The sequence below is a fragment of the Thyridium curvatum genome, assembly GCF_004353045.1.
Source record: "Thyridium curvatum strain D216 chromosome Unknown NODE_43_length_354360_cov_84.162100, whole genome shotgun sequence".
NCBI lineage: Eukaryota > Fungi > Ascomycota > Sordariomycetes > Thyridiales > Thyridiaceae > Thyridium > Thyridium curvatum.
Genome location: NW_022156798.1, coordinates 169,645 through 193,678, shown reverse-complemented (window position 1 = coordinate 193,678; position 24,034 = coordinate 169,645). Strand labels below are relative to the sequence as shown.

The following is a 24,034-nucleotide window of genomic DNA, read 5'->3' as shown; positions in this document are numbered from 1 at the left end:
CGCAACCCAGAAAAACGGTGACGCTGGACCAACAAAGACGTTGGAAAAGAGGCTCCACCAGCACGAACCAGGGACCAGCGTTATCACTCTCAGGTCCTCACCGGCATTTCTATCCGAGTTTTCTCTACCCGCCCATAATTTCCTGAGAACACCCTTGTCCGCCATTTTTTTCGTTCTTTGTACAGACATGCCTAGCGACGGCACCTACGCACCAAAATCCCCCGACCTGTCCTCGTTCTACTCAGCGCCTGCACCTCCGCCACAACCACCTGCTGGCGGTTCCGCCTACCAACCTCTTCCGCAGACGCAACACCCTCAACAGGGCTCTCCAGCGCCATATTCATACCAAGGGCAGCAGCAGCAACAGCAGCAGCAGCAAGCGCAAGCTCAGAGCTACCTTCAGCCCCCTGAACCCTACTACCACCCCTCGTCACCCGGCGCAGCTCCGCCCAGACACCCTTCTCAACCTCACCCCCACTCGCAGCCATATCTGCCCCCGTCCCCCCAGAGGTATCCTGCACAGCCTCCAGCTCCTCACTTCAACCCGAACCCGCAACAGCACCAGGCTCAGCCATTTTATCACACCTACGCCGATCAGCCTTACTCCTATCCTCCACAGCCACAAGGCTATCCTCAGCCCCAAGGCTATCCTCCGATAGCGGCACCTTTCCCCGGCCAGCAACAGCCCGAGGCTTATCTCCACACCGATCAGATGCCTCCACGGAGGTCCGCACAGGCGGCTCAAGCCAGCCCTGTGATTGCCCCTTCGCCAGTGAGGACCAAGTTCCCAACCGCGAGGATCAAGCGTATCATGCAGGCGGACGAGGAGGTCGGCAAGGTGGCCCAGCAGACGCCCATCGCTGTGGGCAAGGCATTGGAGCTGTTCATGGTGGCCCTCGTTACCAAGAGTGCGGATGTGGCCAAGGACAAGAACTCCAAGAGGGTGTCGGCGCAGATGTTGAAGCAAGTGGTCGAGTCGGACGATCAGTGGGACTTTTTACGCGACATTGTCAGCAGGGTTGAGAACGAAGAGAAGGCCGCAAAGAGTGGCGGCCGTGCGAAAGCGGAGAGCGAGAGCGACGAGGAGGTGGCCGACGCGAAGAAGAAGTCCCGAGCAGGAGGAGGGAGGAAGAAGAAGGCTTGAGCGAGGCTCAACTACGAGCCACCATTCCGCCTTGCACAAACACCTCCCAGGCGGAATGAGGACTGTGGGCAGTTGGCCGCTTTTTGTTCTTTCTATTTTATACTGCGTTTGAGTCTCTGGCCAAAGCTACGAATTTTACGAGGACCCGGCGTTTGGAGAAACCAGCATGTCGAATGGCGTCGGGCATTCTATCTGCATTTCCATTGATTCGGGGGTCAAGAGGGAGACGGGAGGATATGGTCAGGAGTGCTCCATATCGGGTTGCATACCTAGGTACCTTGCAAAACATGATGTCATCAGCGGTCCTGATATAAGCTAGAAATGGAATAGCATAGGCGTCGGAGCGTGTTTATATCCCGTTGAGAATAGAAAGCGTTACTCGGCTTAGGAACCTTTGCATGGGACGAAGAACAGCGCTGCGATATCCCGGATATGCTGCGGTCTGACGGTTGGTGTGAAGGTCAGTCCCCGGGCTGAGTTAGGTACCTACTTGTAAATGGATAAATGGATGGGTGTGGGTGTCAAATGGTGAGCATGAGCCCAGCCAGTCTTGGAAAGCTTGGACTTGACAGCACGGGTTGAGATTGGCAGTGCTGGACGTGCTAAGCTTCAAGCTGCTGGCTTGGTGCAGATGCCAACCAACGTCACGTCACACAGCTTGGACCGTTGGACCGTGGACGTACAGGATACCTCTGGCAACTGCGGACAAGAGATGAGGTCCATCGACGCAAGACGCTGGTAATCTTGCGAGGAACCACGCCCCCTCCCTCCTCCTGGCTCTGTTCTTGTCCGTCTCCCTCCATCCCTCTGCCCCTGCTCTTTGTTCCGGCTTGGGGGCCAGAGACGGGAACTCAGCATGCTGTCGCATTCCGATATCGTCTGATGGAGAATGTTGTCCTGTGCACACACTGGCGCGAAACCCGTGGTGCAGATCTCAGCCTCAACCGCGGGCGTCTCATTGGTACAAGTGCGCAGCCAGAGTGACAATGGTGTCCCTCGATACCCTCCCAGTGGCTGCCAAGCTTTTCCCGCACTGCAGGCTGGCTTGCTGGCCGGGGGCCAGCGTAATCAATTGGCCCAAGTCATCCATGGGGGACTTTACTTTGAAGTCGGTGGAGGCGAGATAAGCTAGCGACGGCTAGCTGGCTAGTACAAGTAGGGTTTTCTAAGTGCATCCATGGTGGACCTAGAGGATGCAGGCGGGTGCAGGCCAGCTGCTGGTTGACTCGACCTGACTGGCTTGGACATGGGCTGCCCTGGCTGCCCTGGGCCTTTTGATGGGCTTCCAGTGTTGTATCCGTTCCCCTTCTTCCCCAGCTCCCATCCCATAATGGCTCTGCTGGGCACCCCACCCGTATCTATCTAGCACTCTATCCTTGGGATTCAATAGGAGGATCCCCCGCGTTGGCTTCCGTTCTGCCAGCCCAGTCAGTGTCTCTGTCTCTGGTGGCTCTCGCTCCTCGCTTGCAGTCTGTCGCTGCCGCCAGTCTACCGCACACACACCACCACCACTTAGTAACTACTACCACCACCACCAGGAAACCTGCCTGCTACTCCCTCTCTCTCTCTCCTCACTGGCGACACTCATGATAATGCAAAACCCTGCTCCACGTAGCCCTCGACACCCCCGACGCCTTCTACTCCGCCCAGTCCCCCTGAACATGTCGACCTGAGAAACTGCGCGCTGCTGAATGGCATTCAAATAGTTATGCCGGGGCAGAATCGCAACCGCGCCCCCAATCTCCCGGACATCGACGAGGCAGTTGCGCCCTTCTCCTCCTTCTTCGCCGCCAACAACTTTGACCCCGCCATCGTCGAGTCTACAGCCCAGCTGGCCGACGACAGCGTCTTCATCTCGCCCACCGGGCAGCGCTACCTCATCCGGAAGCTGCCAGATAGTGCCAGTCACGCGACAGGGACAGCGCTGGCCTCGCGGCCGCCCGAAGTGCAGGCCCTGAATGCGACGTCAGCGAATCGAAAACCGCTCCCCGTGTCCACCAAGACGGCGCCAGTGGCTTCCTTGGCGCTGCCCGACGTCATCGACATATCGAGACGGAGTTCGAACGCGGACTCCAAGCTGTCGGCGGACGAGGTGGCAGAGCTCGTCGGCAACCTGCAACTTGGGCGGTTCGGCGCCTCGGCGCTGTACGAGCTGTCAGACGGCGGTGTGCAGGCTGCGGAAACCTTGACAGACTCGAACCCGGCTCCTGGCCCCGTGTTCAGGGAGCCTGTGTTCAGTGACACCGGCAGTGTCGGCGACGGCAACCAGTGCCAGACCACGGCGACGAGTTCTCGAAGCTATTCTGAGGGTTGCTATTTTCAGTACGACGGCGCAATACTATCGCCGGGCGACACGACCCATTTCTCGCCCACCAACTTCTACTATGGCCAGAACTCTTCGGGGTACATGAGGACAGGCAGTCTTCCCGCCAGCGCGACTTACCAGAATCACTCCTCCTACCAGTCTTCTACCAGCCGGGGCGAATCCTCTCAGGACGCATATCCCCAAGACCAACCGCGGCAGAGTGGGAGCACATCCAGTGGCTTTCTTCCGGAGGCATGGATTAGGCAGGCCGCGGGGCGCCAATCCGCTCCTGTAACGACGGCACCCGTACGGGCTTCTCTTCCATCCTTGATGGAGTATTCAAGCCCAGTCATCTCACCACCTTTGGACTCATCGCCTCAGTCCATGGCTTATGCAAATCCTGTGGCAGTCAGCCCTGGAAGCTACGCAGCATATGGATACCACACAACTACGGATTATCCCGCTTACGATGCCAACCCCATAGACACCCAAACCCCTGTGGTGGTACATGTCCATGCGCCATCAACTTCCAACCAGAGCAGGTCTGACGGCTCGAGCACAACACGCGACAACGTTCTTCCGGGAGAAGAGATGGTCTACGAGGGGAATATCAAGAGTTCTCCAGGCCTGGCGGGGCCATTTGCCGATGCCCAGCTCAAGGTCTTCCGAAACAATCTCAATCGCGACTTGAGATTCTATTGCAAGGTTGGCAATGATTCCGAAACATACTGGTTGAAGGGAAACAAAGCGCAGCTCATACCGATGTACGCGTACGACCAGAGATCGGAGCGCCTAGTCTATCTTCGAGACGATGAGAAGAGGAAAAACAGCGGCCACCACCATTCATCCCAGCCTTCGAACGGACCCCGCGGGGTCTATGAGTTCCCTCATCTACAAGATCTCTTCAGATTTCAGAGCAAGCTTACGGGAGAGGATGTCGTGCTGGACATCTCGAGTGTCAAGTGGATCAATCTCTGCAAAGCGAACAGCCGCTCCAGCAAGATGTACTCGAGCGTGCGTCTGCAGATATGGCACGAACCTCGATCACGGCGCACCATGCAGTCGGATGTAGCTTCGTTTGTCACGGCCGGGACGACAGTCTCTGGCCCGCTAAGAGACCGCACAGTCATCAACACATCGAGACTGGTAGTCTTTCTTGGGAGGGCAGAAGAGTATATTACAGTCTTCAGTAAGCTTGGACCCCAATGCAGCAATCTTTGATGGCGACCCTGACAAGTACATAGTCACGGACGATATCGACGTAGAGCAGAAGGACCAGACGTGTGTCAAGTTGAAGCCTCGCAAGTATAGCGGCCTCCACCGACGAGCTTCTCGGCCAGGCGTCAAAGGTATGTTCTTGCGATTTCTACCGCATCAACCACAGAGACAAGAATTGACCAGATGTTCGAGCAGCCCAACTTGAAGGCAGGACACATTCAGAGCCAGTCGGGCTCGCTATCCACGGCGAGACCTACAACCCTGATGTCGAGGAGACGTTCTCCTCCTACAAGACGTTCGAGATAGAGTTTGAGAGTTCACCGAGTAAGTTGTGTTTGGGACTAGAACTGAAGCGCACACATCTAACCTTGCCTAGGTCAAGTGAATTTCTTGCAAGCTTGGAGAGAGGTGTTGGATGAGAGGAGGAAGCAAAGGAAACGACTTGAGCGAATCCAAGACGATATGAAGAAGGAGGTCTTCTCATCGCGGGACGCACTTTCGGTTAGGACCTGAATGTTTGTTTTTTGGAGATACCAGCTTGATACCACCAGTGTTTTGTTTGCGGTTTGCGGACATCAATTTTGAAGGCGTTGGATTTCTTCCCGCGGCCATTTTCGAAGCCAGGATTGTTCGGATGAACCATTACAGTGATTATGGTGTATTTGCAGACGGTGTGGCTCAAACACGGCTAGATACCCGCAATACTGTAACATCGAAACAAATTTATATCGTGATCTGATTTGACAGCTCGCAATGCAATGCTGGTGCAACGTCTGAAGTGAGCCACCTGTGTCATGTCAGAGAGGAAGAGGCAGAAACCGTTCTGGTCTCCGGAATCGCAGATGTGTCTACATTCTAGCTCGTGGCTGTGTGCGCGCAGCTGAGGGCTGCTTGGCCTGCAGCGCCCGCCCCCTTGTGACAGCAAGTTTATGTACATATGTGCCTGTACATGCCCGACCGGCACCGGCAAGGCGTCTTGGGCGGGATTCTCGTGCCTGGATGCTCGGTCTACCAATTCATCCTCACAAGCCACGAATAAATGCCTAGCCGACCTCAAGGATCGCATTTGCTAAAGAGCATTGTCGCTGGCTGGCTGGCTGCCTACCTCACCGCAAGCGCGCATGTACAAGTGATCGTCGCTTTCCCGCTTTGCCGGGTCTCGATGCCAAGAGAGGTCGGACGGCTCAGCTGTGCCGAGTGTCGATCCTTGGGGAATAGTTGTTCTGCGCACCCCCTGGCCCTGTTTTGATAGCCATCCCGTCCCCCTCTTGAGAGATCGGGATCAGAGACATGCATGCCTACAGCAAGCTGCAAGTCCCCGGAAGACACAAAAATGGAGTGTGAGGGCTGAATGCAGTGCGACGGGCGTATTCGGACGAGTCTGGATCGAGGACGAAAGGGCTCTGGCATCTTTTGCATCTCGCGTCGGCGCCGCTCTGTGGCCTATACTAAACATGTACAAGTAGAGACGGTTGGTATCGACGGTAGGCAGATAAGATGATGTTACCGGTGCATCCCGTCATCGAACTGTCCGTTTCCACATGCGAGATGATTAGGTACCCCTGCCCCCATACCCATACCCATACCCATACCCATCCCACCGCGTTCGAAAAGCGCCAATAGAGGCGCGCCGGCGCAACCTTAGCACTGGCTTTGGGCACAGCAGCGTGCTCTAGCGCCCGCTTGGCTTCGGGAGAACAAATGGAAGACGAGGGTGGCAGGCGATGGCGCGCCAGCCAGCCCGTTTTTTCTCTCACAAACCACAACAGTTCGCTCTCCAGCGTTGTCTCGGTCGCGGATCTGGCCAATCTCGCTTGTCCTGCCCCCGTCCCAGTCCTGGTGCCATGGGCGGCCAGGGTATGCGGGGTTGGCGCGGGTGATGGGCGCCCCTCTCCCAAATGAAGAAACGTGCGTGCGTCCCCTAATAAACGACGGGCGAGCGCAGACGATTGGTCCTGCTGCGATAATTGGAGCGGTGGAGGATGAGAGGGTCGTTATGGCATGACGAGCCCACTGCGAAGAGCTGAGTTTTAGCGACTCCAAGCATGCGCCGTGGCGAGGCTTAGAGAGCCAAAACCGCCTAGCTGGACTGGGCAAGCAGTCATGCCTGCCCACGGGTGGGGGCTGTCTGCTGCACGTCTGTGATTGCGGCTAGCAACTAACGAAGTAGTTGGCGGTTTAGGGTAGTCCAAGCGCATCTTCCGACTTTTCGATAAGGGATGCATGCTTGTTCTTGTTTCTGACGGATAGACACATAACTACCTAACTGCTGGCGGCGCAAATGAATATCGGGACCTTCCGCTGCTCTATTTCTGCCGTTGGTTTTGGTTCTGGTCATGCGTTCCAATTCCGGGGCGTGATTCTCGTACCAGAGCTTTGACGGTTCCTCGCGCATCATATCGGGTTTGCGCTGCGGGCCACAGTCGAGTTGGAGTTGGGGCATCGATTCCAGGTTCGGGTGTACAAGACGCCGCTTGCGCATATCACCTTGTCCGCAGAGAGACACAGAGACGAGCGCAATAGAATCCAGCAGGCCGGACAGTTCCACCTTCGCACGGAACAGAAGCATTGGCGCGGGGCGCACCGGCCAATTTGACCTTGCTTGAGCATCGCGAGGTGCGCTCGCGCGGGGTGGCGAGATGCAGGAACCCACGATCTACCGGGCACCCGTCGCGGCGCCCGAGCTGGAGCCCGTCGTCAGCGGGGACGAGCAGACGGGCTACATCAGCCATACCGCCTACACCGGCTACAGTCAACAGCCCGTGAACGGCTACGGGTACTCTTCCGGCTACCAGAACGGGGTCGCCAATGCGCACGCGGTCGACCGGAGCAAGTCCATGGGATACGCCACGGGGCCCGTGCCCGAGGAGCCCCCCGAGGACTATCACGACTTTGTGTATCCAGAAAGTGCGTGTGCTGTCCTCTTTCCGTTTCTGTTTTGACCCTTTCGGTTGATGTCTCCGAGGGGCTTTTTGCTAACGGGGACTGCCACGAACAGAGAGAAAGCTGGGTATCTTCAGTACGGCACTCCTGATCATCAACCGCGTCGTCGGAACGGGTATCTACTCGACACCGTCAGCCATCATCGCAAACACGGATAGCGTGGGCGCGACATTGCTGTTCTGGGTTCTGGGAGGAATTATGACTTTTGCGTAAGTGCATATGGGTAGCCGACGCGCCAATGCAGTTCATGGACGCTAACCATCTAACTCGAACAGTGGGTGAGTGACGGGACTCCTCCCTCATGGTCCTCATGACAACCGTGAACTGACTTGACAAGTGTGTTTGTGTACCTCGAGTTTGGGACTGCTTTGCCACGATCAGGTGGTGAGAAAGTCTATGTGAGTCTCAACGCTGGACCACGGCGTTCGCTGCAGACAGGGCATGAGACTAATCAGGGATATAGCTTGAAAGAGTATATCAGAAGCCGAGATACTTGGCAACATGCATATTCGCGAGTAGGTTTCAAGGTGCCCGGGGAGCGGAACGAGATTGGCTTACCAGAAGACTGCAGTTCAATTCGTGCTATTTGCAATCTCATCCGGCAACGCCATCAGCTTCAGTAGCTATATTTTGAGAGCTGCAGGTGGTGATGCTCAGAATGGCAGCTGGTTGAACAGAGGCATCGCTGTAGCTGCTATATCTGGTGAGCTCATCCGGTCGACGTGGTTGGGGAACACCCAGGACTGACACCACTTTAGTTGTCTGTCTGATCCATGCTTTTGCTCCGAGGCCAGGTATCTGGATCAGCAACGCCCTCGGTTGTTTCAAGCTGGTCCTGCTGCTGCTGGTCGTCTGCACGGGCTTTGCGGCGCTTGCTGGGAACACGGCCGAACCGAGACCGAATCCTTCCAACTTCTCGACCTTCAATGGCCCCGGTACGGTCATGTCAGCAAGCGAGTCCGCCGTCATCAACCAGGCCGGTGAGGCTGCGGGATATGCCATTGCCATCCTGCAAATTCTCTACGCTTATAGCGGGTGGGAGAACGCCAATTATGTAACCATCCACCCACCACTTTGCCCCTAACGACGTCTTTCGCGGGAGGCTAACGCCAGCTGTCTAGGTCTTGACCGAAGTACGCGATGCGCCGAGGACGCTCAAGATTGCTGCACCGTTGGCTATTTCGACCGTGACTATACTCTTCATCTTGGCCAACATTGCCTATGTGAGTGCCGTGAGCTTGGGAACAGCGCAATGCGATGAGGGCTGACAGGTCATGCATAGTTCGCCGCAATGACCAAGGATCAGATCGCCGACTCGAATGTTGTAGTTGCGGCCGCTTTCTTCGAACATGTGAGTGTCGAGCAAGACACGTTCTAAGTCGTCCTTGACCATTGACATGATTAGGTCTGGGGCCATAGCATGTTTGTTACGCGGGTGCTACCGACCTTCATCGCCCTCTCCGCGCTGGGGAACGTTTTTGCTCAGTCATTCGCCATGCCTCGAGGTATGTCATGTGTCCTCTGCAAGGGCTTGGAAATGTGGCGACTGACTCTCTTTGCAGTCAAGCAGGAGCTCGCGAAGGAGGGCATTCTGCCTTTCCCCAGGTTCTTCGCCAGTGACTGGCCCTTGAATGCGCCCACGGGAGCCATATTCCTGCACTGGCTATTCACCGTTGCCCTGATCTTAGGTTCCAAGACGCCGGAAACTTACACCTTTGTCACAAATATCTTTACGTATACCGGCAACTGGATCAAGTGTAAGGGGTTTCCCTTGGTCATTGATTGTACTGCGCGGGCGGACTGCTGACGACCACTGTAGTGTTTATTGGCATTGGCCTTTTGTACCTCACTTTCAACAGCTCGGAGAACTGGCGGGAACAGCGCACGACCTTCCGCAGCTACCCACCTCTGACCATCTTCTGGGTCATCTCTCTCCTCTTCGTACTGGCCGCTCCTTTTATCCCCAATAACCTGTTATCGAACATCCCATTCTGGGTGGTCCCGGGCATTGGATCAAGCATGCTGGCGATTGGCACGGTGTATTGGCTCGTGTGGGCTAAGCTCCTACCGCTGCTCGGCTTCCATATCCAGCACGAGGTCATCCAGTTGCCGGATGGGAGCGAGAGAGTGAGATATGTGGTAAGTAGTCGGCGTCTTGCCCCGGAGCCCCTGACGTTGATGCGTGTAGCATGTTTGCTGATCCTGTAATAGCATGCTCCAGTACGAAAGAGCAAAGGCCGATGACACTAGGTGATGGGCGGGAATTGTCTTATATTTTTTTTTCTCAAGTTGCGTTGCATTTGATAAGCGAGCGCCTGGGACAGGGATTTAACGATCTGAACGACTGACTCGATATCATCGTATAATATGCATACATCTCCATATCCATCACATGTGATAGGTAGCCTTCAATGATGCATTGCCTTTGCGGCATGTGGCGTACTTGGGTAGTTGAGTATGAATGCCGAGTGGTTTCATTGGATCCGACGCTTGATTTCCAATCATCAATGCATGCATGCCATCTAACGGCTTTCAACGACTTGGCCGAATTGGAAAATTAAGGTTGTGTTTTTTTTGATTAGCGATATACCTTAGACTGACAGGAAGGTCGGGGAGTGGCCTGAATCAATGGAGGGCAATCCAATGCGATTTTAGCCCCCCCTGACGGGCATATTGCCTTATTTGATAGATGGATGCTTGAGCCATGGTTTAGACAGGCGGTGGACCTCCTGTAGCCGCCGCTTGTGTCTTTTACACGTTTGCCTCCGTGATCCGTGGCCTCCGTGCGTCGCGCAGGGAGTGTTCTGTACAAGTAGTGGTGAATTTGAAGCGGCGTGCGTCAGTAAGTCAGTCATCAGTCAATCAAGGTTGTAAAAGTGCCCGCCCCACACTACATACAACATGCGCTCCTCCACTCTTCGAACAACTGAACACTTTTTTGACTGCCAGCAACCTTGCCTACTCCGTACAAGACTTGCCGGGATCCCTGAATCGTCGCCGAGTTTGTCCTGTGTTACATCTCGACCCGAGTCTTGCGCCCTTCCTCGTTTTCTCGCTGCTGAGCTCCGGATTCCCCCCCAGCTTGAGGCGTCCAAAGCTCCACCACGACCAAGCAGACTAAAGCTCTCCTGTCTGTCCCGTGCTTCCGACCTGTGTGTCAGAGCTTCCCGCGACTCCTACTCCTATTCCTCGGCCGACTCGCATGCCTCAGCTCCGACTCCGACCCCGTCACCACTGCTCAGCGTCCTCCTAGCCATGCAAAAGCTCCATCGCGGCCAATTCGTGAATGTCGACTTGATATGAGGTACCCGCCTCGCGAACCTGGTTAACTCGTCCCCGCCGACACGGTACCGCCTCCCCAATGTCGTGGGACCTGCTCAAGCGCTTCCTTGAGAGTGATGTGTTCAACTCGAACCCTTTCCTCTCCGTATCCTACCTCTCGTAAGCCGTGCTCTCTGCCTGTCCCGTGAGCTCTGCTGTGTTGCCGGTGCTTACGAGCGCTGCTTCGTTTGCGCGGGAATGTCCACTTGCTTATTCAACTCTGTCCGAACAGTCGCTACGCCGATCATGTCGGGATACACTATGTTCTGTGCAACAAGCTGCGCCAGTTCCCCTACGAGGACATCGAGTTCTTCCTGCCGCAACTATGCCACCTGATCATAAGCGTAGACAATGAGTCTATGGCCCTCGAAGAGTTCCTCCTGGACCTGTGCGAGGAGTCGGTGACAGCTGCGCTGTTGGTGCGTTCCGCCCGGCCCTTAGCAAGCACTTCTGTATTTCTTCGCGCGCTGACGTGCCTCCCGAACTTTAGACCTTCTGGCTTTTCCAGACCTACCTCCACGATCTCTCAGCGAACCCGCACGCCGACGCCTTCCGAACCTGCCAGAGGGTGTATAACAAAGTCCAGCATATCGTCTTTGGATTGAGCGACAGGGCTAGGCATGAGAGAATCACGGAAAATGTAATGCCGGTCTCGGTGCTCGCGAGCTTTGTGCTCGCCGGCATTGGCCTGCCAATGCTGCCGCACTGGGCAGGGCCCATGGCCGTTGCGCAGGCCAGAAAGCCGACGCCCTCTGGAGAGGCCATGCCCGATGCAAGCCAGGGCCAGAACACGCCGGCCCGAGCGCACACCGTCACGTCGGCGACTACCAGATCAAAACGTGTGAAAGACGGCGGTGGCCGTGTCACCAGTGCACCAGATCCGAAGGGCCACAAGGAGATGGTCAAGGGCCCCAAGCGCCCGTCGTCGCGTCCAGGTACCTCGTCACGTCCAGGCACATCCGGATCGGCAACCCGCGCCGCCGCCGACTCACCCCAGAAAACGCCAGCGCGTCTTGAGCTAGCCTCGGTCGATGCGCGCCTGAGCTCCTCCTCCCTGCCCTTGCCAGACATGCGGTCTCCCAAGATGGTGCCCCGGCCGGCGACTCCGGTCTCAGCCGGGCTTCGGCCATCGGAGGGTGTGTCTAGGAGGCATTCTCACCACATCAAGACGCTTGTGAGCCAGGCAGACCTGAGCACCGAGCAAAAGCGGAGGCTGTTGAGGCAGAACTATTTCAGGTGTCAGACACAGTTCTTAACAGCGCTGGAAGACATCTCCAACCGCCTGGTCATCGTCCCGAAGGCGGCGCGCCTCAGCGCCCTGCGCGCGGAGCTGGCACTCATAGCTCAGGATCTTCCCGCCGAAGTCGACATCCCGGTGATCTGTCCGCCCACTCTTGTCAACGGATCGCCCGGCAAGAGTCGACACCATCGGATTGTCCGCCTGAATCCGGCCGAGGCGACAGTGCTGAACAGCGCCGAAAAGGTTCCCTATCTTTTGATGGTGGAGATCCTGCGTGACGACTTCACGTTTGACCCCGACTCGCAGGATAATCAACGCCTGCTAACAAACCTGCTGGCCGAGCAAGGCACAAAGAAGAGGATTTTTGATCTGTCTGAAGGGCCCCGGCTGCAGACCCTGCAAAAGGCAGCGGAGCCTGCAGTCGACAGCGTTTTCGAGCCTACCTCGGGAGACCTTGGAAGTTCGCCAATGTTGGCAAGCTTTGACGAAGAGATCTCGTCAAGACCGCATGGCAAGATGGCTGTGCAGAATCATGCGCAACGGATGTCGAGCGGTGCGACCACTATGACGAGCCTGTCAGAGACCACGCCTCGGAGCTCTGCAACCTCGACGTCAAGGTCTAGTAGTCCAGGACCTCTGAGGAAGATGACGCTCCAACTGCCCCGGACGAGTTCCGTGGACCAACCTGATTTCTCAGCTCTGGCGACCCATATGCGGACGGCATCGCAGATGCTTGCTCAGCTAGATGCGACGAGCGGTAAACGGCCGCGGCAGGAGGTCGCCGCCATCAGAGCGAAGATCATTGCGAGTATGCAGAGCTTGGAGGAACAGAGCTTTGAAGTAGATGACGGGCAGGGTCCCACCTTTGACCTCATCATGGCCAAGGCGAACGCTGCCAATGCAGCCGCCAACGCGGAAGTGGAGGACGATGCCGCGTTGGATTCTACAATCAACCCGAACGCAGGCCTGGCCAGGATGGAAAACGACTTCAAAACAGGCGGTCTCCAACGGAAGGGCGACCGTGACGACCCCAGTGCTGCCGTGTTTGGAGAGGCATGGGACTCCAAGAAGGAGCGGATAAGGAGATCGTCGCCCTACGGTTGGATGAAGAACTGGGATCTTGTCAGCGTCATCGTGAAGACTGGCGCCGACCTCAGGCAGGAAGCCTTTGCGTGCCAGCTCATCGATGTGTGCCACAAGATCTGGGTTGATGCGGGTGTTTCGGTGTGGGTCAAGAGAATGCGCATCCTGGTGACTGGCGAATCGTCCGGCCTGATCGAGACCATCGCCAACGGTGTGTCGCTCCATTCGATCAAACGGAGTCTCACGCTCTCGAGCATCGAGGCAGGTCAGAACCCAAGGCGGCGCATCGCCACCCTCAAAGACCACTTTGTCAAGGTCTTTGGCTCGCCCGATAGCGAGCCGTACAGGGCTGGCGTAGATGCCTTCAAGAGATCGCTGGCTGCGTACAGTATCATCTCGTATGTCCTGCAGCTCAAGGATCGCCACAACGGCAATGTTCTCATCGACAACGAGGGGCACATCATCCACATCGATTTCGGATTTATGCTGTCGAACTCGCCTGGCTCGGTTGGATTCGAAGCAGCCCCTTTCAAACTGACACACGAGTACATCGAAGTGCTAGGCGGAATCGGCTCCCCAGAGTACGAGGACTTCAAGAAGCTGTGCAAGCAGGCGTTCCAAGGTGAGTCATCTGGTGATCGTCCTGAATATAGCTGCAATGCTAACACTATGACCAGCTCTGCGACGCTCGGCAGACAATATCATCGACCTTGTCAGCATGATGGGCCGCGAGTCGAAGATGCCATGCTACTCGTCCGGGGTGCTTGCAGCCACGGCTACGCTACGTCAGCGGTTCCAGCTCCAGCTCAGTGCCGATGACGCGGAGCAGTTCGTCGAGACGGACCTGATCGCCAAGTCACTGGGCAGCTACTATACACGACTGTAAGCATACAACAAATCCATCTTTGTCCCCTCCATGTGCTTGATAACTAACCCTTGTACTTTCTCTCAGTTATGACACCTTCCAATACAGGACTCAGGGCATTTACTGATCTTGTCTCCGTTGCTCTCGGCGGAGGCGAAAAGCTCACGCACGAGAACGGAACAAGACAAGTTCGCATGGCGAGGCATCTGGGCGGCGTTTTGATTACGGGGCGGCATTAGAGACTCGCATCAACGGGGCCCCATATTGGCTACGTGACTGGAAATAGAAAGCAGATATATCAACGTAATGAGATCAACTATTTCAATTGCGCATTGCTGCCTTTGACCTGGCTGGATTGCATTGTGTTTGTTTGTTATCCCTTATCAGAGTCAACCTCAGGCAGGCCCTTTACACGATATCTATAGAGGCATAAGTAGTTTTGAAGTGAAGTTGGTTAACTATGAAGTGAGTGACTTGTTGTGGGTTGTGTGGTGTTTCAATGCTAAGTGAAAATGGTGTTTGTCTGATCTAGGCCCACGCCTGTCCTGTATCGAAGGAGGTGACTCTTGAAGATGGGAACCCCTATTCACCCTACGCAACTTTTATGACCGTGACGCTTTGTCCCTGACACCTTATCACACCTCCATCGATTAGGGAGTCTCCAGGTTGACCTTTTGCTTGGATCAACTGGGCGCTTCACCAACTACTCACGACTACATCCACCAACTGACCTTTTAAGACACTCTGGTTTATGCTCCTTGAGGGGCCTTTGTTGTCAACACATTTTCCAGGAGCTTGCCACTCTCTGCGGTTGCTCACATCCTCTTCAGATTCGTCTCACATCCTCTTGAGGTTCGCCTCACCCTGATCTCAGATTCATGACAACGCGTTCCTCAACAAAAGAACAACAGCAGTGGGAGAGAAGGCTATAAAGAACCAAGACAAGAAGATCCTCACCAGTGCACACAAGTCTGTCCGACTACCTCACACCTTAACCTCAACACCCCTCTTGGTCCTCCCTCTTTCATCCACCATGGCGGGCCCAAAGCGCGGCGAGGGCAAGCGTCGCAGCCGCCGCGTCAAGCACAACTGGACCGACTTTGAACTCACGACCATGTTCGCGCTCATCAGCCGCGGCGCCCACCGCGACAGCTACGGCAAAGCGGACAACATCCTCCCCCTCGCGACCAAGCTCAACGAGGCCCTGAACCCGGGCGGCCACCCAGGCGAGGACATCGACATCGACGACGTCCGCGAGATGCTCGTCCGCCTGCACCGGGAGAAGAAGGGCGTGATGGAGTTTGTCGAGCGCCAGCCCCGGCCCCCGGGACGGCTGACGCGCCTGCAGCGCCTCGTGTTCCAGAAGCGGCTCGCGTACGACGGCAGCCTCTGGGAGTGGAAGGTCGACCGCCGCGAGCCCCGGGAGCGCAAGGCGCACGCCGAGAGCTTCCAGGAGTGGCGGGCCAGGCTTCTGCAGCGGCAGCAGTCGAACTGGGAGCAGATGAAGGATGGGACGGCTCAGGGAGGAGGCAACGTGGAGGACGGTCAGGGCCAGGGCCAGGGCGAGGGCGAGAGCCAGGACGCTGGAGGAGGTGAGTTGGGAGATGACATGCCTCAATCTTCTTGATGTCACCGAAGGGGGAAGATGAAGATGAAGGTGAAGTGTCTAACAGTACCCCCTATCCACAGGTATTGAGAACCGGACACAACGCCCCATGGCCGTTCCCAAAAAGGGCGCGCTTGTCCGCTCGCTCCGCAGGAAGGGTATGTCAAAAGGGGGAGATGGAAAACGCTGCAGGAGGTGGCCCACTGCATGCCATATGCAGAGTGCTGACATGACTTTCCTAATAGGACAAGCCGTTACCAAGCCAGACGCTGCTACCAAGCCAGAGGCCATGACCAAGCCGGCCACCAACGACGATAAGGACATGTTTGTGGAGCAGGATGGAAACACAATGACACAGTCAGCATCGCAGATGAATCCTGCGGGTGCGGCCAATGGACCCGTCGCTGGAGCGAGTGCTCAACATGCGCCCCTGCCTCAGCTGGGTGCTTGGACTTCCACTTCGTCGCACAATGCTGACCATCGTTTTGGCGGTCAGTATGGCCCTGCTCAGGCGGTGGGCGGCGATGGCAGAGGTCAGTACCTCGCCCGACATGATCGCTCTTCCACCGGAGCTCAGTACACCACCCCCTTCAACATCGGTTTGTATGGCAGCGCTCATGCAGATAATGGCAGTGGTGGTCATGGTCATGGTGGTAACTGGCACACCGGCAGCGCCGGATACCGAGGACAGCGCGAGCTCCCGCCCCCATTCGCCAACTCACCGGTCCCACAGCGTGATACCCCCTTTTCGCCCATCGCGACTCCCTGCAGCCCAGCAGAGGGATACCCGCAGACCGAGCGGTTCCCGACCACCAACGACGGCGGCGGCGGACGGGGAGCCTGGACCCCCACCACAGGCGAGTGGAATCATCCCGCGCACGCCCAAGCCGGAATGGGCCATGGATACGGCCAAATGCCGCAGGGCACGACAGGGATGCCAATGCCATATGCTGCCCACCCGCGCAGCACGGCCTGGGAGGGAGGCTTTCGACATCACAGCAGCGAGGAGGGCATGGGCATGCGCCCCCACCCTCCGTTGGGAGCGTACGGCACGCCCGACGCCTCGAGCAGCGGCACGGGCTCGCCTTACTACGGCCGCGGCGGCATGGGCCAAGGCCCGTGGGGTGGTCGCCCGGCTTAGGAGTCGACTCGGGACGTCTGGGCCAACGGTGGCAGCACATGCCCTCCTGCACCTGCGGTGGCCCCCCAGGGTAACGCTGGACGCCCTCGTGCTCCAGACGGAGCGGCGTCGAAGCGATACTAGACTCCCCAATCAGAGGAGGTTGAGATGGCACGACAGTGTCACCATTTCTTGGAAGGATTATTGAGACTGGGCAACAGGTTGCTGTAAGAGGGGGGGGGGGGGGTAAGAACAGCAGGGAAGATGCTTGGAGGACGAAAATCTTCAGGGTTTTCGGTGTTTCGTTGCAGCGTGCAGTCTCACACACCTTGTTGTCCAACAGGACATCATATACCGTGCCCCCGGAAGCTGTGTTGCCCTCCGTGGAACAAGTCCAGAGAACAGGGGGCTGTTTTTCGGCTGGGCGAACTTTGTGACGGCGTCAGAGGCTTCATGTGCGGTGTAGGATGGCTTCATTGTCTTTGGGGGACGTTGTGTCTCGGCGTCGATCTTGGTCGAAAAGGGGGTAGTCATTGGCGCTTAGCAGCCTCATTATTGGAGGTTCGGCCGGGTCACGAGGCATATCAGCCTCGCTTTTTCATTTTCAGGGAACGGAGATGCTCATGTCTAGCCTTCAGTGACGTACAAGAGAGTTCGGTAGATTAGTGGGAATGGATTGTCTTCTCGAAATCTCGGTCTGGCACATCTCGAAGGCGGTGTGCTGAGGTTCCCACACCGCCAATGTTGCTGCTTGGTGCAGTCCAACATGGAGTGGCTTTTCCTAATATTGGTGTCACTAGCACCCAACATGTTACCAGAAGGCACACTGCGCAATAATGCTGCCTATTGTACTACGCGGATGTCGATGTAGTCGGAAGAGAGGGAAAGAAGATTCCACGGGAGATCGTGACTCTTGTGAAGGCGGCTTTATGTGCTTTAACAGGCTGGTTGAAGAGACTACAGTTAAGGAGCACAGTCACTGGGATTAAAGACTCATATATCACGAGTGAATTTGCTATGGATAAGTTGCTCAACTCCAAAAGAAATACCCGCTTGACCGAAAGAACATTCCCCAGCTGAATCATGTAAACGACTGTGATTGTTGAAATCGAACTCAAAGGAGTATGGAACTTGAAAAAAGAATGTGAGGATCGTGTTGAGAAAAGCTCGAGGCCGCCACAAAGTTGCAAGGAAAACAAGAGTCTGAAGAAAAGGCTGTATATCATCACATCGTCCCAGTACCATCACGAGCATGCCGAGGTAAGAGTCTCTCATCCCAGATAGCTCTAGCCAGATCAGTTGGCCGCTTCAATTATCCACAATGTCTATCTTTTTGCTCTTGGCCTTGCTTGACTTGGGAGAAGGGTCAATGTTGATGACCTCGATGTTTCGCATCCAGGGACGCGCCATGGGGAAAGGAGAAAGCCTCTCAATCTCAACCTCGAACAGCGGCATGGCGCTCCCCTTTTCACCGCCCGCAGAGTCGAAGAGGCTGGAAAGGTCTTCTCCCCTGAAGCTGGAGAGGCTATACCGCTCGTTACCGAGCTGCACATGGCGAAGTGTCGCCCTCAAGCTCGAGGCCGGAACGGCAGCCATGCCGAAGCTGGCCTTCTGCTCGGTCACGCACCGGGCCGCGACGGCCTCGAGGACGCGGCGCGAGGGCTCGCAGTGCTCGATCACGCGGGCCTCTCCGTACGAAGGCCATATCAGGTGTAGCTTGACGTCACGGGGCGGCGGCGGCGGCGCCAGCATTGGCGGCGCTCGCTCCGGACCCAGCGGTGGCATCGTCGGCGGGAAGTGGCGCATGCCCATGGGAGGAGCATTCGGCGGGGTGAACTTGGTGAAGGGCGAGACGTCACTGCTCGGAGGAGTCGGCATCTTGGCATCGCTGGCCATCTGCCTCATACGGTCGTGCCAGACCGGCGGTGGAACCATTCTCCCTCCAGGGGGGAGGGGCGAGAGTGGCTTCCGAAGCATAGGATTGGGGCCGCTGGCGAAATGGGGTGCTGTAGGGAGTGCACTCCGGTCAATCATGTTGTCCATAGCCTCACCTTGGCCGACAATGTCGACGGATGAGGACCGGCTCCGTGAATAGATCCCTCTACCACGTGCCTTGGCTCTCCCGGTGCGCACGTCATGTGCTCTGCTTGTCCCCTCGTCGCCAGAGCTATCAGAGTCATGAGCATCGTCATCAGACTGGGCTCCTTTGAGGCCAACCTTGGAGAAGTTGAACCCAGACACGATCGAGCCCCCCTCCGAGGAGTCGCTAGAGCTGTCGTCGTCGACGGTCGACTCGTCGTCAGAGCTGTCGGCGGTCCGCCCCTTCTTGGAGCGTTTCTTGCTCTCGCGGACAAAGTCACAGCCGTACGTGGTCATGTGGTTGTGAACTGCTTCGGCGGACTTGTGGTGCAGGCGACGAAGGGCCTCGGGCATCGAGCTGGCCGTCTCAGAGAGGAGGGCAGTACGGGTCTTGCCCTTGGCACGCATGACGACAGCCTTGAACATGCCCATCGGATCCTTGGCCGTGACAATGCAGACTTCTGCATGTTCAGGAGAGAAGAAACGGACGTTCTCTACCGACCGTCATCGAACTGGCCGTCAACAAGTGTTCTTCATACGATAGGATGGCTACGGCAGTATGTAAGTGTTAGAATCGGCATACCTAACGTCTGGTGGTAGTAGTCAATGGCATTTGAGGCGACCATGCTAGGCAATTGTTTCGTGGATTGTGGAACGTGTAATAGAGCAGAGGTCGTCAGCGGTGTGATGGGGACCAGCATTGAGGTCGGAAAGTAGGACGATGCACTTTTTTCTCAGAGGAAACAGAGGCTCGGAGACCGCGATCAAGTTGAACATAGGGCGGACCATCTACTTATATACGCCACCGATTTCCGGAAAGGCCTTGCTGGTGGCGCTGGTGCGGCTTCCAAAAGAAAGAACCGCGAGTCGAGCACGTCCAATCCCCTTGGAGCAGACTCCGAGGCTTGCAGACAGTCTCACCACATGGACAGCACAAAGTCGGCATCTCCCTGCCAGTGTCGTGTGTGCATGGGTGGGTTGTAACACACCCAGCAGGTTGTTGACTTGCTGGTATTTGCCCGTGGAGAGCGCCGGCGAGATGTCTTGTGTGACTTGGACTGCAGAGCCAGCTCCATCCGGGGGTGACTCCTGGACATTGCTTCGCTCAGAGAGAAGGACACACTTTGCATGAGGTGGCCCAGCCGTTAACATGTGGCCGAATAGATGGATCAAGGGCCACCAAAACCCCAGCGAGTAGAAGGCCTGCAGGAGTGTTCTTGTTGGACAACTGTTGACCTCCTGTGCAGCTACCAGATCCGATTGGAATCGTCTGCATGCGGCCCGCAAAGAAAGCAGTTGGTTAGGTCCTCGAAACAGGCCCGCCCGTCTCCTTTCTTTGCTTTCCCGTATGCAAGTCAGAGTTGGGTCGCTTTCGAATGGTCCGGCTTGGTGCATTTCTCGGGCTGCTCTCGTACTCATCATTCTGCACACACTCCACGACATCCCCCCCGTGGAGGTGTCTCCCACCCGCCCCGAGCAATACGTAAGAGGTGACATTATTTCTTATCAGGTGGCTCTCAAGCGGTCCAATGAGCCGACAATGCGAGTGTTGCGACATGGTCCAGGGGGGGAGGAAACAGGCCGTTGGGCGGGCTCGGCAAATACACCAGCTCCCGAGTTAGGTGAGGCTGACGGCAGGATTGGCACCTGCGGCATCCATGGCTCTCTGTGACGAGGCTGACGGTGGCAACGTTGACTTGACCGATGCGGGAGGTGTGTTGCTCAGTTGGTTGCTGATCATTTACCCCGTTTCGTTGCATTTCCCGCTTGAATAGTGCCTGGCTCTGGCCACTCAGAGACCTGCGCAAGTACTTGATTAACTTTTCTTTTTCCTTGCACATCAAATGGGAGCCGACGAGCGTTTGAGGGAGAGGCTGCGAAAGATCACCAGCTGCTCCAAGTCCGCATTGTACGATAGGCTACCTACTCATTATGATAAGAACAATGCACTCGTATTCAATTCATCCACACCCAAACTCCTGTTCCGCATGCACGGTCTAACCCACGGACAGCCTCTCGAGGCGGTTCTTCACAGCTTCAACCAGCGCTGTCTCCCTCTCCAATAGGCTCTGTACCTGTGCGACCTTGACCTTCCGTATTTCGGGCGGGATTTTCCGATTTGACAGGGATCGTGACAGCGGCTCTTCCCTGGCCTCGCCAGGGGGCTTTTGCTGCAGCTTCTCAGCCTGCTTGAGAAGGTCCTCCTTAAGGGCCTTCACTTCCTCCAGTCGTTTCCAGTGTTGCTTCACCCTGGCAGGCCTCAAGCCAGCCTCGCCAGGCGAGATGCTTGACTGCACGGATGCAACCTCGTCCATCCACGCCCTCTCCTTGTCGCTAAGCTCCCGCGGCGTTGCCCGGTTGATGGTTCTCTTCAGTTTCTCCATGCGCTGTGCCAGCTCCTCCTGGCGAGCCTTGGCAGCCTCAAGGCGACGTAGCAGTCGCTCGCTGTCGGGCGTAGGGCTCTTCGGATTCGCATCGACGCCCGTGATACCGTCTACCTTCTGTTTCACGCCTTCGGCTTTTCGGACTTGCTCGGCCAGTTCTGCAGGGAGATTGTCGAGGCGAGTGAAGAGTTGCGCAGCCGCCTTGTTCAAGCGGCCACTCTCGCCTCCCACAGCGTGGTGCACATTCGTAAACATGTTCAGGGTCGCACCGGAGAGTCGCACCTCCTGCTGCATCAGCGATCGGTACTTGCTCGTCTTCATCATCTCGAACAGCTTGGGCAAGTCCGATCGCTGGTCAAACTCTTCGGGTGGCTGGAAGGGCGGCCTTGGAGCGCATAATACTTCCAGCTGTTCTTTTGATTGCACCTCCGGGGTTGGCGACGCCACGGCCATGACCGGTGCCTCGAAATCGTCCTCGGGAGTATCAAAATTGACAGCCACAGCTCCCTGGGGCGTCGCAGAAAGGATAAAATAACCGAGGTCGGGATCCCGGATAGCGGTGCAAGCGGCAAAAGTTGCCGGTTGGGGGTGCGTGTAGATCCGTTCACGTGTAGAGTTCTCGCCCTTGACCATCAACCCGATTCTGAAGTCTTGGCCGTCCTCCGGCCCAGCGCCTAGCTCACCAGCTAAGCGGAACACCCAAGGTGACAGCGAGACATACGTCATACCGAAGGGATGCGTAACGTAGAAGCTGTACCGCGAGGTGACGTCAGGAGTGAACACGGGCCAGGATATGTCGATGCAGTCTTCCTCTTCTGAGGGACGGAGCATGTCCAGGGTCTGGAAGGTGAGCAGTGTAGGAACATCGATCTCCTCTAGGAGCCGACTACTCCTCGACTTGTTCCGCGGCGGGAGCCATTTGGCCTCGACGCCATCGAAATCAATGCATATCCTTACCCTGCCACTCGGGGAGAGCAAGCAGAGGACGGACAGCGGCAGACCCTCGTGATCGATGTCTCCGAGCTCCAAATCTTCGTCTTCTCCCTCCATAAGGTCGCCAACATCTAGCTTTTCTCCAATGGCGAATATGTCTGTCAATTCATCATCTTCATCCCTGCCAGTCTCAGGATCTAGGTCTAGATCGAACGGGCCCTGAAGCCGGGGCACAACACCCGGGTGTGTGGGTCGAGTGTAGACAAGTAGTTCCGGGTCACCGGGAGCCGCCTCCATCACTCGAGGCTCCTGATTGTCCAGATCTGCCATCCACTCCAGCTGCTGCTGGGCCAGGAGCTTCGCCTGAGCGCTCACCTCAGGGTCATCCTCAAGGGCGGCAACCTTAGCAACGATGGACACCGACAAGGACTCGATGAGCATTGGCGGCGGTGCCCACTTCTGAGGAAGGAGAGGACAGAGCGCATAGACGTCACCTCCCCGCATGGCAATCCACAAGGTCATGGTGGACCAGCCTCCTGAACGGCGGCCTCCGAAGCATGCTGCCGCCACCTCCATATCGAAGGAATCAGGCGAGAAGGTCTTGTTTGTAGTAGATGTCGAAGCGCTGAAATCCTGGTCGAGAGACGTTCCGTCTGCCAGCTTCCTCAAATCGATCGCGAGTGATGGAGAGTCGAACGACCACCTATCTGTTGGCGAGATCTCCCACATGCGAACGACGGCATCCTGTGTCACAGTGACCAGCGCAGAACCCTTGACACCAAGCGGGTGCCAGAGAGCGGCCGCAACTGGCGATTTCGACGTCACATGCGTTGTTGGACCAAGAGTGAAATACTTGGGCTTGATGATGCCTGTGTCTTCAGCGGTGAGGTGCGACGGGTCGGGTAACAGGCAGACGTGCACGGTATGCGTGGTGACCACGGCCAGCAGGTCCGAGTGCGGAGAGATGATGAGCTGTTTGATCTCGTCGGCGACGGGCGTCTTGATACTCTGTGGGAATACCATTAGCATAGCTCCTTTGCGCAACTCGGGAAATATCTAGCCGACACTTACCCTAAAGCCTTGAGCAAACCGCGAATCTCCGTTGGCATCCTCAGGGGGGAAGGAGTCCGAGTCTTCTCGCTTGATCCGGATGCCGGCGCTCGTTCTGCCAGATTTCGGCTCGTAGGTCTCCTTCAGATGGACCAGATCTCCCCATTTGATCTCACGACCGTTGGCGATGAAGACTTCCGTACCGCGCCTAGCGATTGTTCTCTTGGGGCCGGGCTCGGCAGCCTTGGCCGCGCCATACGGGGAGTAGGTCGAAGACCTTGAAGCGCGCTCAGTCTCGACAAACAGGGTGTGCCCCGGAGCAGGCGCCGTGAGCCATGCTGGCGTGTAGCTCCTGATTTTGGGCATGTTGGACGTGTGTCGAAGCGACCAGCCCGTTGGCACGCGCCGGAGGGAGAAGTTCGTGATGCAAGGTTGACAAGTGGTACCCTAAAATGTAGATAGATTGTTTGTCTGATTGAGAAGAGCTTGAGGGCCACAAAAGTTGTGACAGATTGGCGGCTGAGCCTGTGTGCAGCTCCTGAGAAACCAAAGTCTGAAAAGCCAGTCAGCCAAGGTTGGCGATATGATTGAGCTTTGTGTTGATGCAACTTTTTAGCGCCTTGTAAGTAGTTATTGACCCTTGGGCATCCACTCAGTTGAGGCTAGGTACTCAATTGGGCCACCGCGCTGCTAACCCAGTCGAGCCAGTGCAAAAGGGAGTGTAAACGATGAGATAACTTAGT

At 56.6% G+C, this 24,034-nt stretch overlaps 7 protein-coding genes across 7 annotated transcripts; 5 read left to right on the top strand and 2 right to left on the bottom strand.

The window, feature by feature from the left end:
- Positions 1–187: 187 nt before the first annotated feature.
- Positions 188–1,144, top strand: E0L32_007216 (uncharacterized protein; the record flags this gene model as incomplete). Its single annotated transcript, XM_031141936.1, has 1 exon — positions 188–1,144. One exon carries the CDS (start codon positions 188–190, stop codon positions 1,142–1,144), a length of 957 nt encoding a protein of 318 aa, XP_030993812.1.
- A 1,708-nt stretch (positions 1,145–2,852) lies between these two features.
- On the top strand, positions 2,853–5,180 carry E0L32_007215 (uncharacterized protein; the record flags this gene model as incomplete). The annotated part of the gene is made up of 4 exons (XM_031141934.1): positions 2,853–4,638; positions 4,694–4,798; positions 4,851–4,991; positions 5,044–5,180. The coding sequence occupies 4 exons, from the start codon at positions 2,853–2,855 to the stop codon at positions 5,178–5,180; spliced, it is 2,169 nt and encodes a 722-aa protein (XP_030993811.1).
- A 2,126-nt stretch (positions 5,181–7,306) lies between these two features.
- Positions 7,307–9,854, top strand: E0L32_007214 (uncharacterized protein; the record flags this gene model as incomplete). The annotated part of the gene is made up of 13 exons (XM_031141933.1): positions 7,307–7,574; positions 7,666–7,819; positions 7,886–7,888; positions 7,948–8,008; positions 8,074–8,125; positions 8,182–8,313; positions 8,369–8,664; positions 8,732–8,833; positions 8,893–8,961; positions 9,016–9,115; positions 9,173–9,367; positions 9,430–9,749; positions 9,822–9,854. 13 exons carry the CDS (start codon positions 7,307–7,309, stop codon positions 9,852–9,854), a joined length of 1,785 nt encoding a protein of 594 aa, XP_030993810.1.
- A 1,117-nt stretch (positions 9,855–10,971) lies between these two features.
- Positions 10,972–14,358, top strand: E0L32_007213 (uncharacterized protein; the record flags this gene model as incomplete). Its single annotated transcript, XM_031141932.1, has 5 exons — positions 10,972–11,051; positions 11,164–11,350; positions 11,422–13,876; positions 13,932–14,136; positions 14,235–14,358. 5 exons carry the CDS (start codon positions 10,972–10,974, stop codon positions 14,356–14,358), a joined length of 3,051 nt encoding a protein of 1,016 aa, XP_030993809.1.
- A 794-nt stretch (positions 14,359–15,152) lies between these two features.
- Positions 15,153–16,866, top strand: E0L32_007212 (uncharacterized protein; the record flags this gene model as incomplete). The annotated part of the gene is made up of 3 exons (XM_031141931.1): positions 15,153–15,711; positions 15,809–15,883; positions 15,971–16,866. The coding sequence occupies 3 exons, from the start codon at positions 15,153–15,155 to the stop codon at positions 16,864–16,866; spliced, it is 1,530 nt and encodes a 509-aa protein (XP_030993808.1).
- A 1,287-nt stretch (positions 16,867–18,153) lies between these two features.
- Positions 18,154–19,550, bottom strand: E0L32_007211 (uncharacterized protein; the record flags this gene model as incomplete). Its single annotated transcript, XM_031141930.1, has 2 exons — positions 18,154–19,418; positions 19,508–19,550. 2 exons carry the CDS (start codon positions 19,548–19,550, stop codon positions 18,154–18,156), a joined length of 1,308 nt encoding a protein of 435 aa, XP_030993807.1.
- A 1,371-nt stretch (positions 19,551–20,921) lies between these two features.
- Positions 20,922–23,657, bottom strand: E0L32_007210 (uncharacterized protein; the record flags this gene model as incomplete). Its single annotated transcript, XM_031141929.1, has 2 exons — positions 20,922–23,249; positions 23,313–23,657. The coding sequence occupies 2 exons, from the start codon at positions 23,655–23,657 to the stop codon at positions 20,922–20,924; spliced, it is 2,673 nt and encodes an 890-aa protein (XP_030993806.1).
- Between the last annotated feature and the right edge of the window lie 377 nt (positions 23,658–24,034).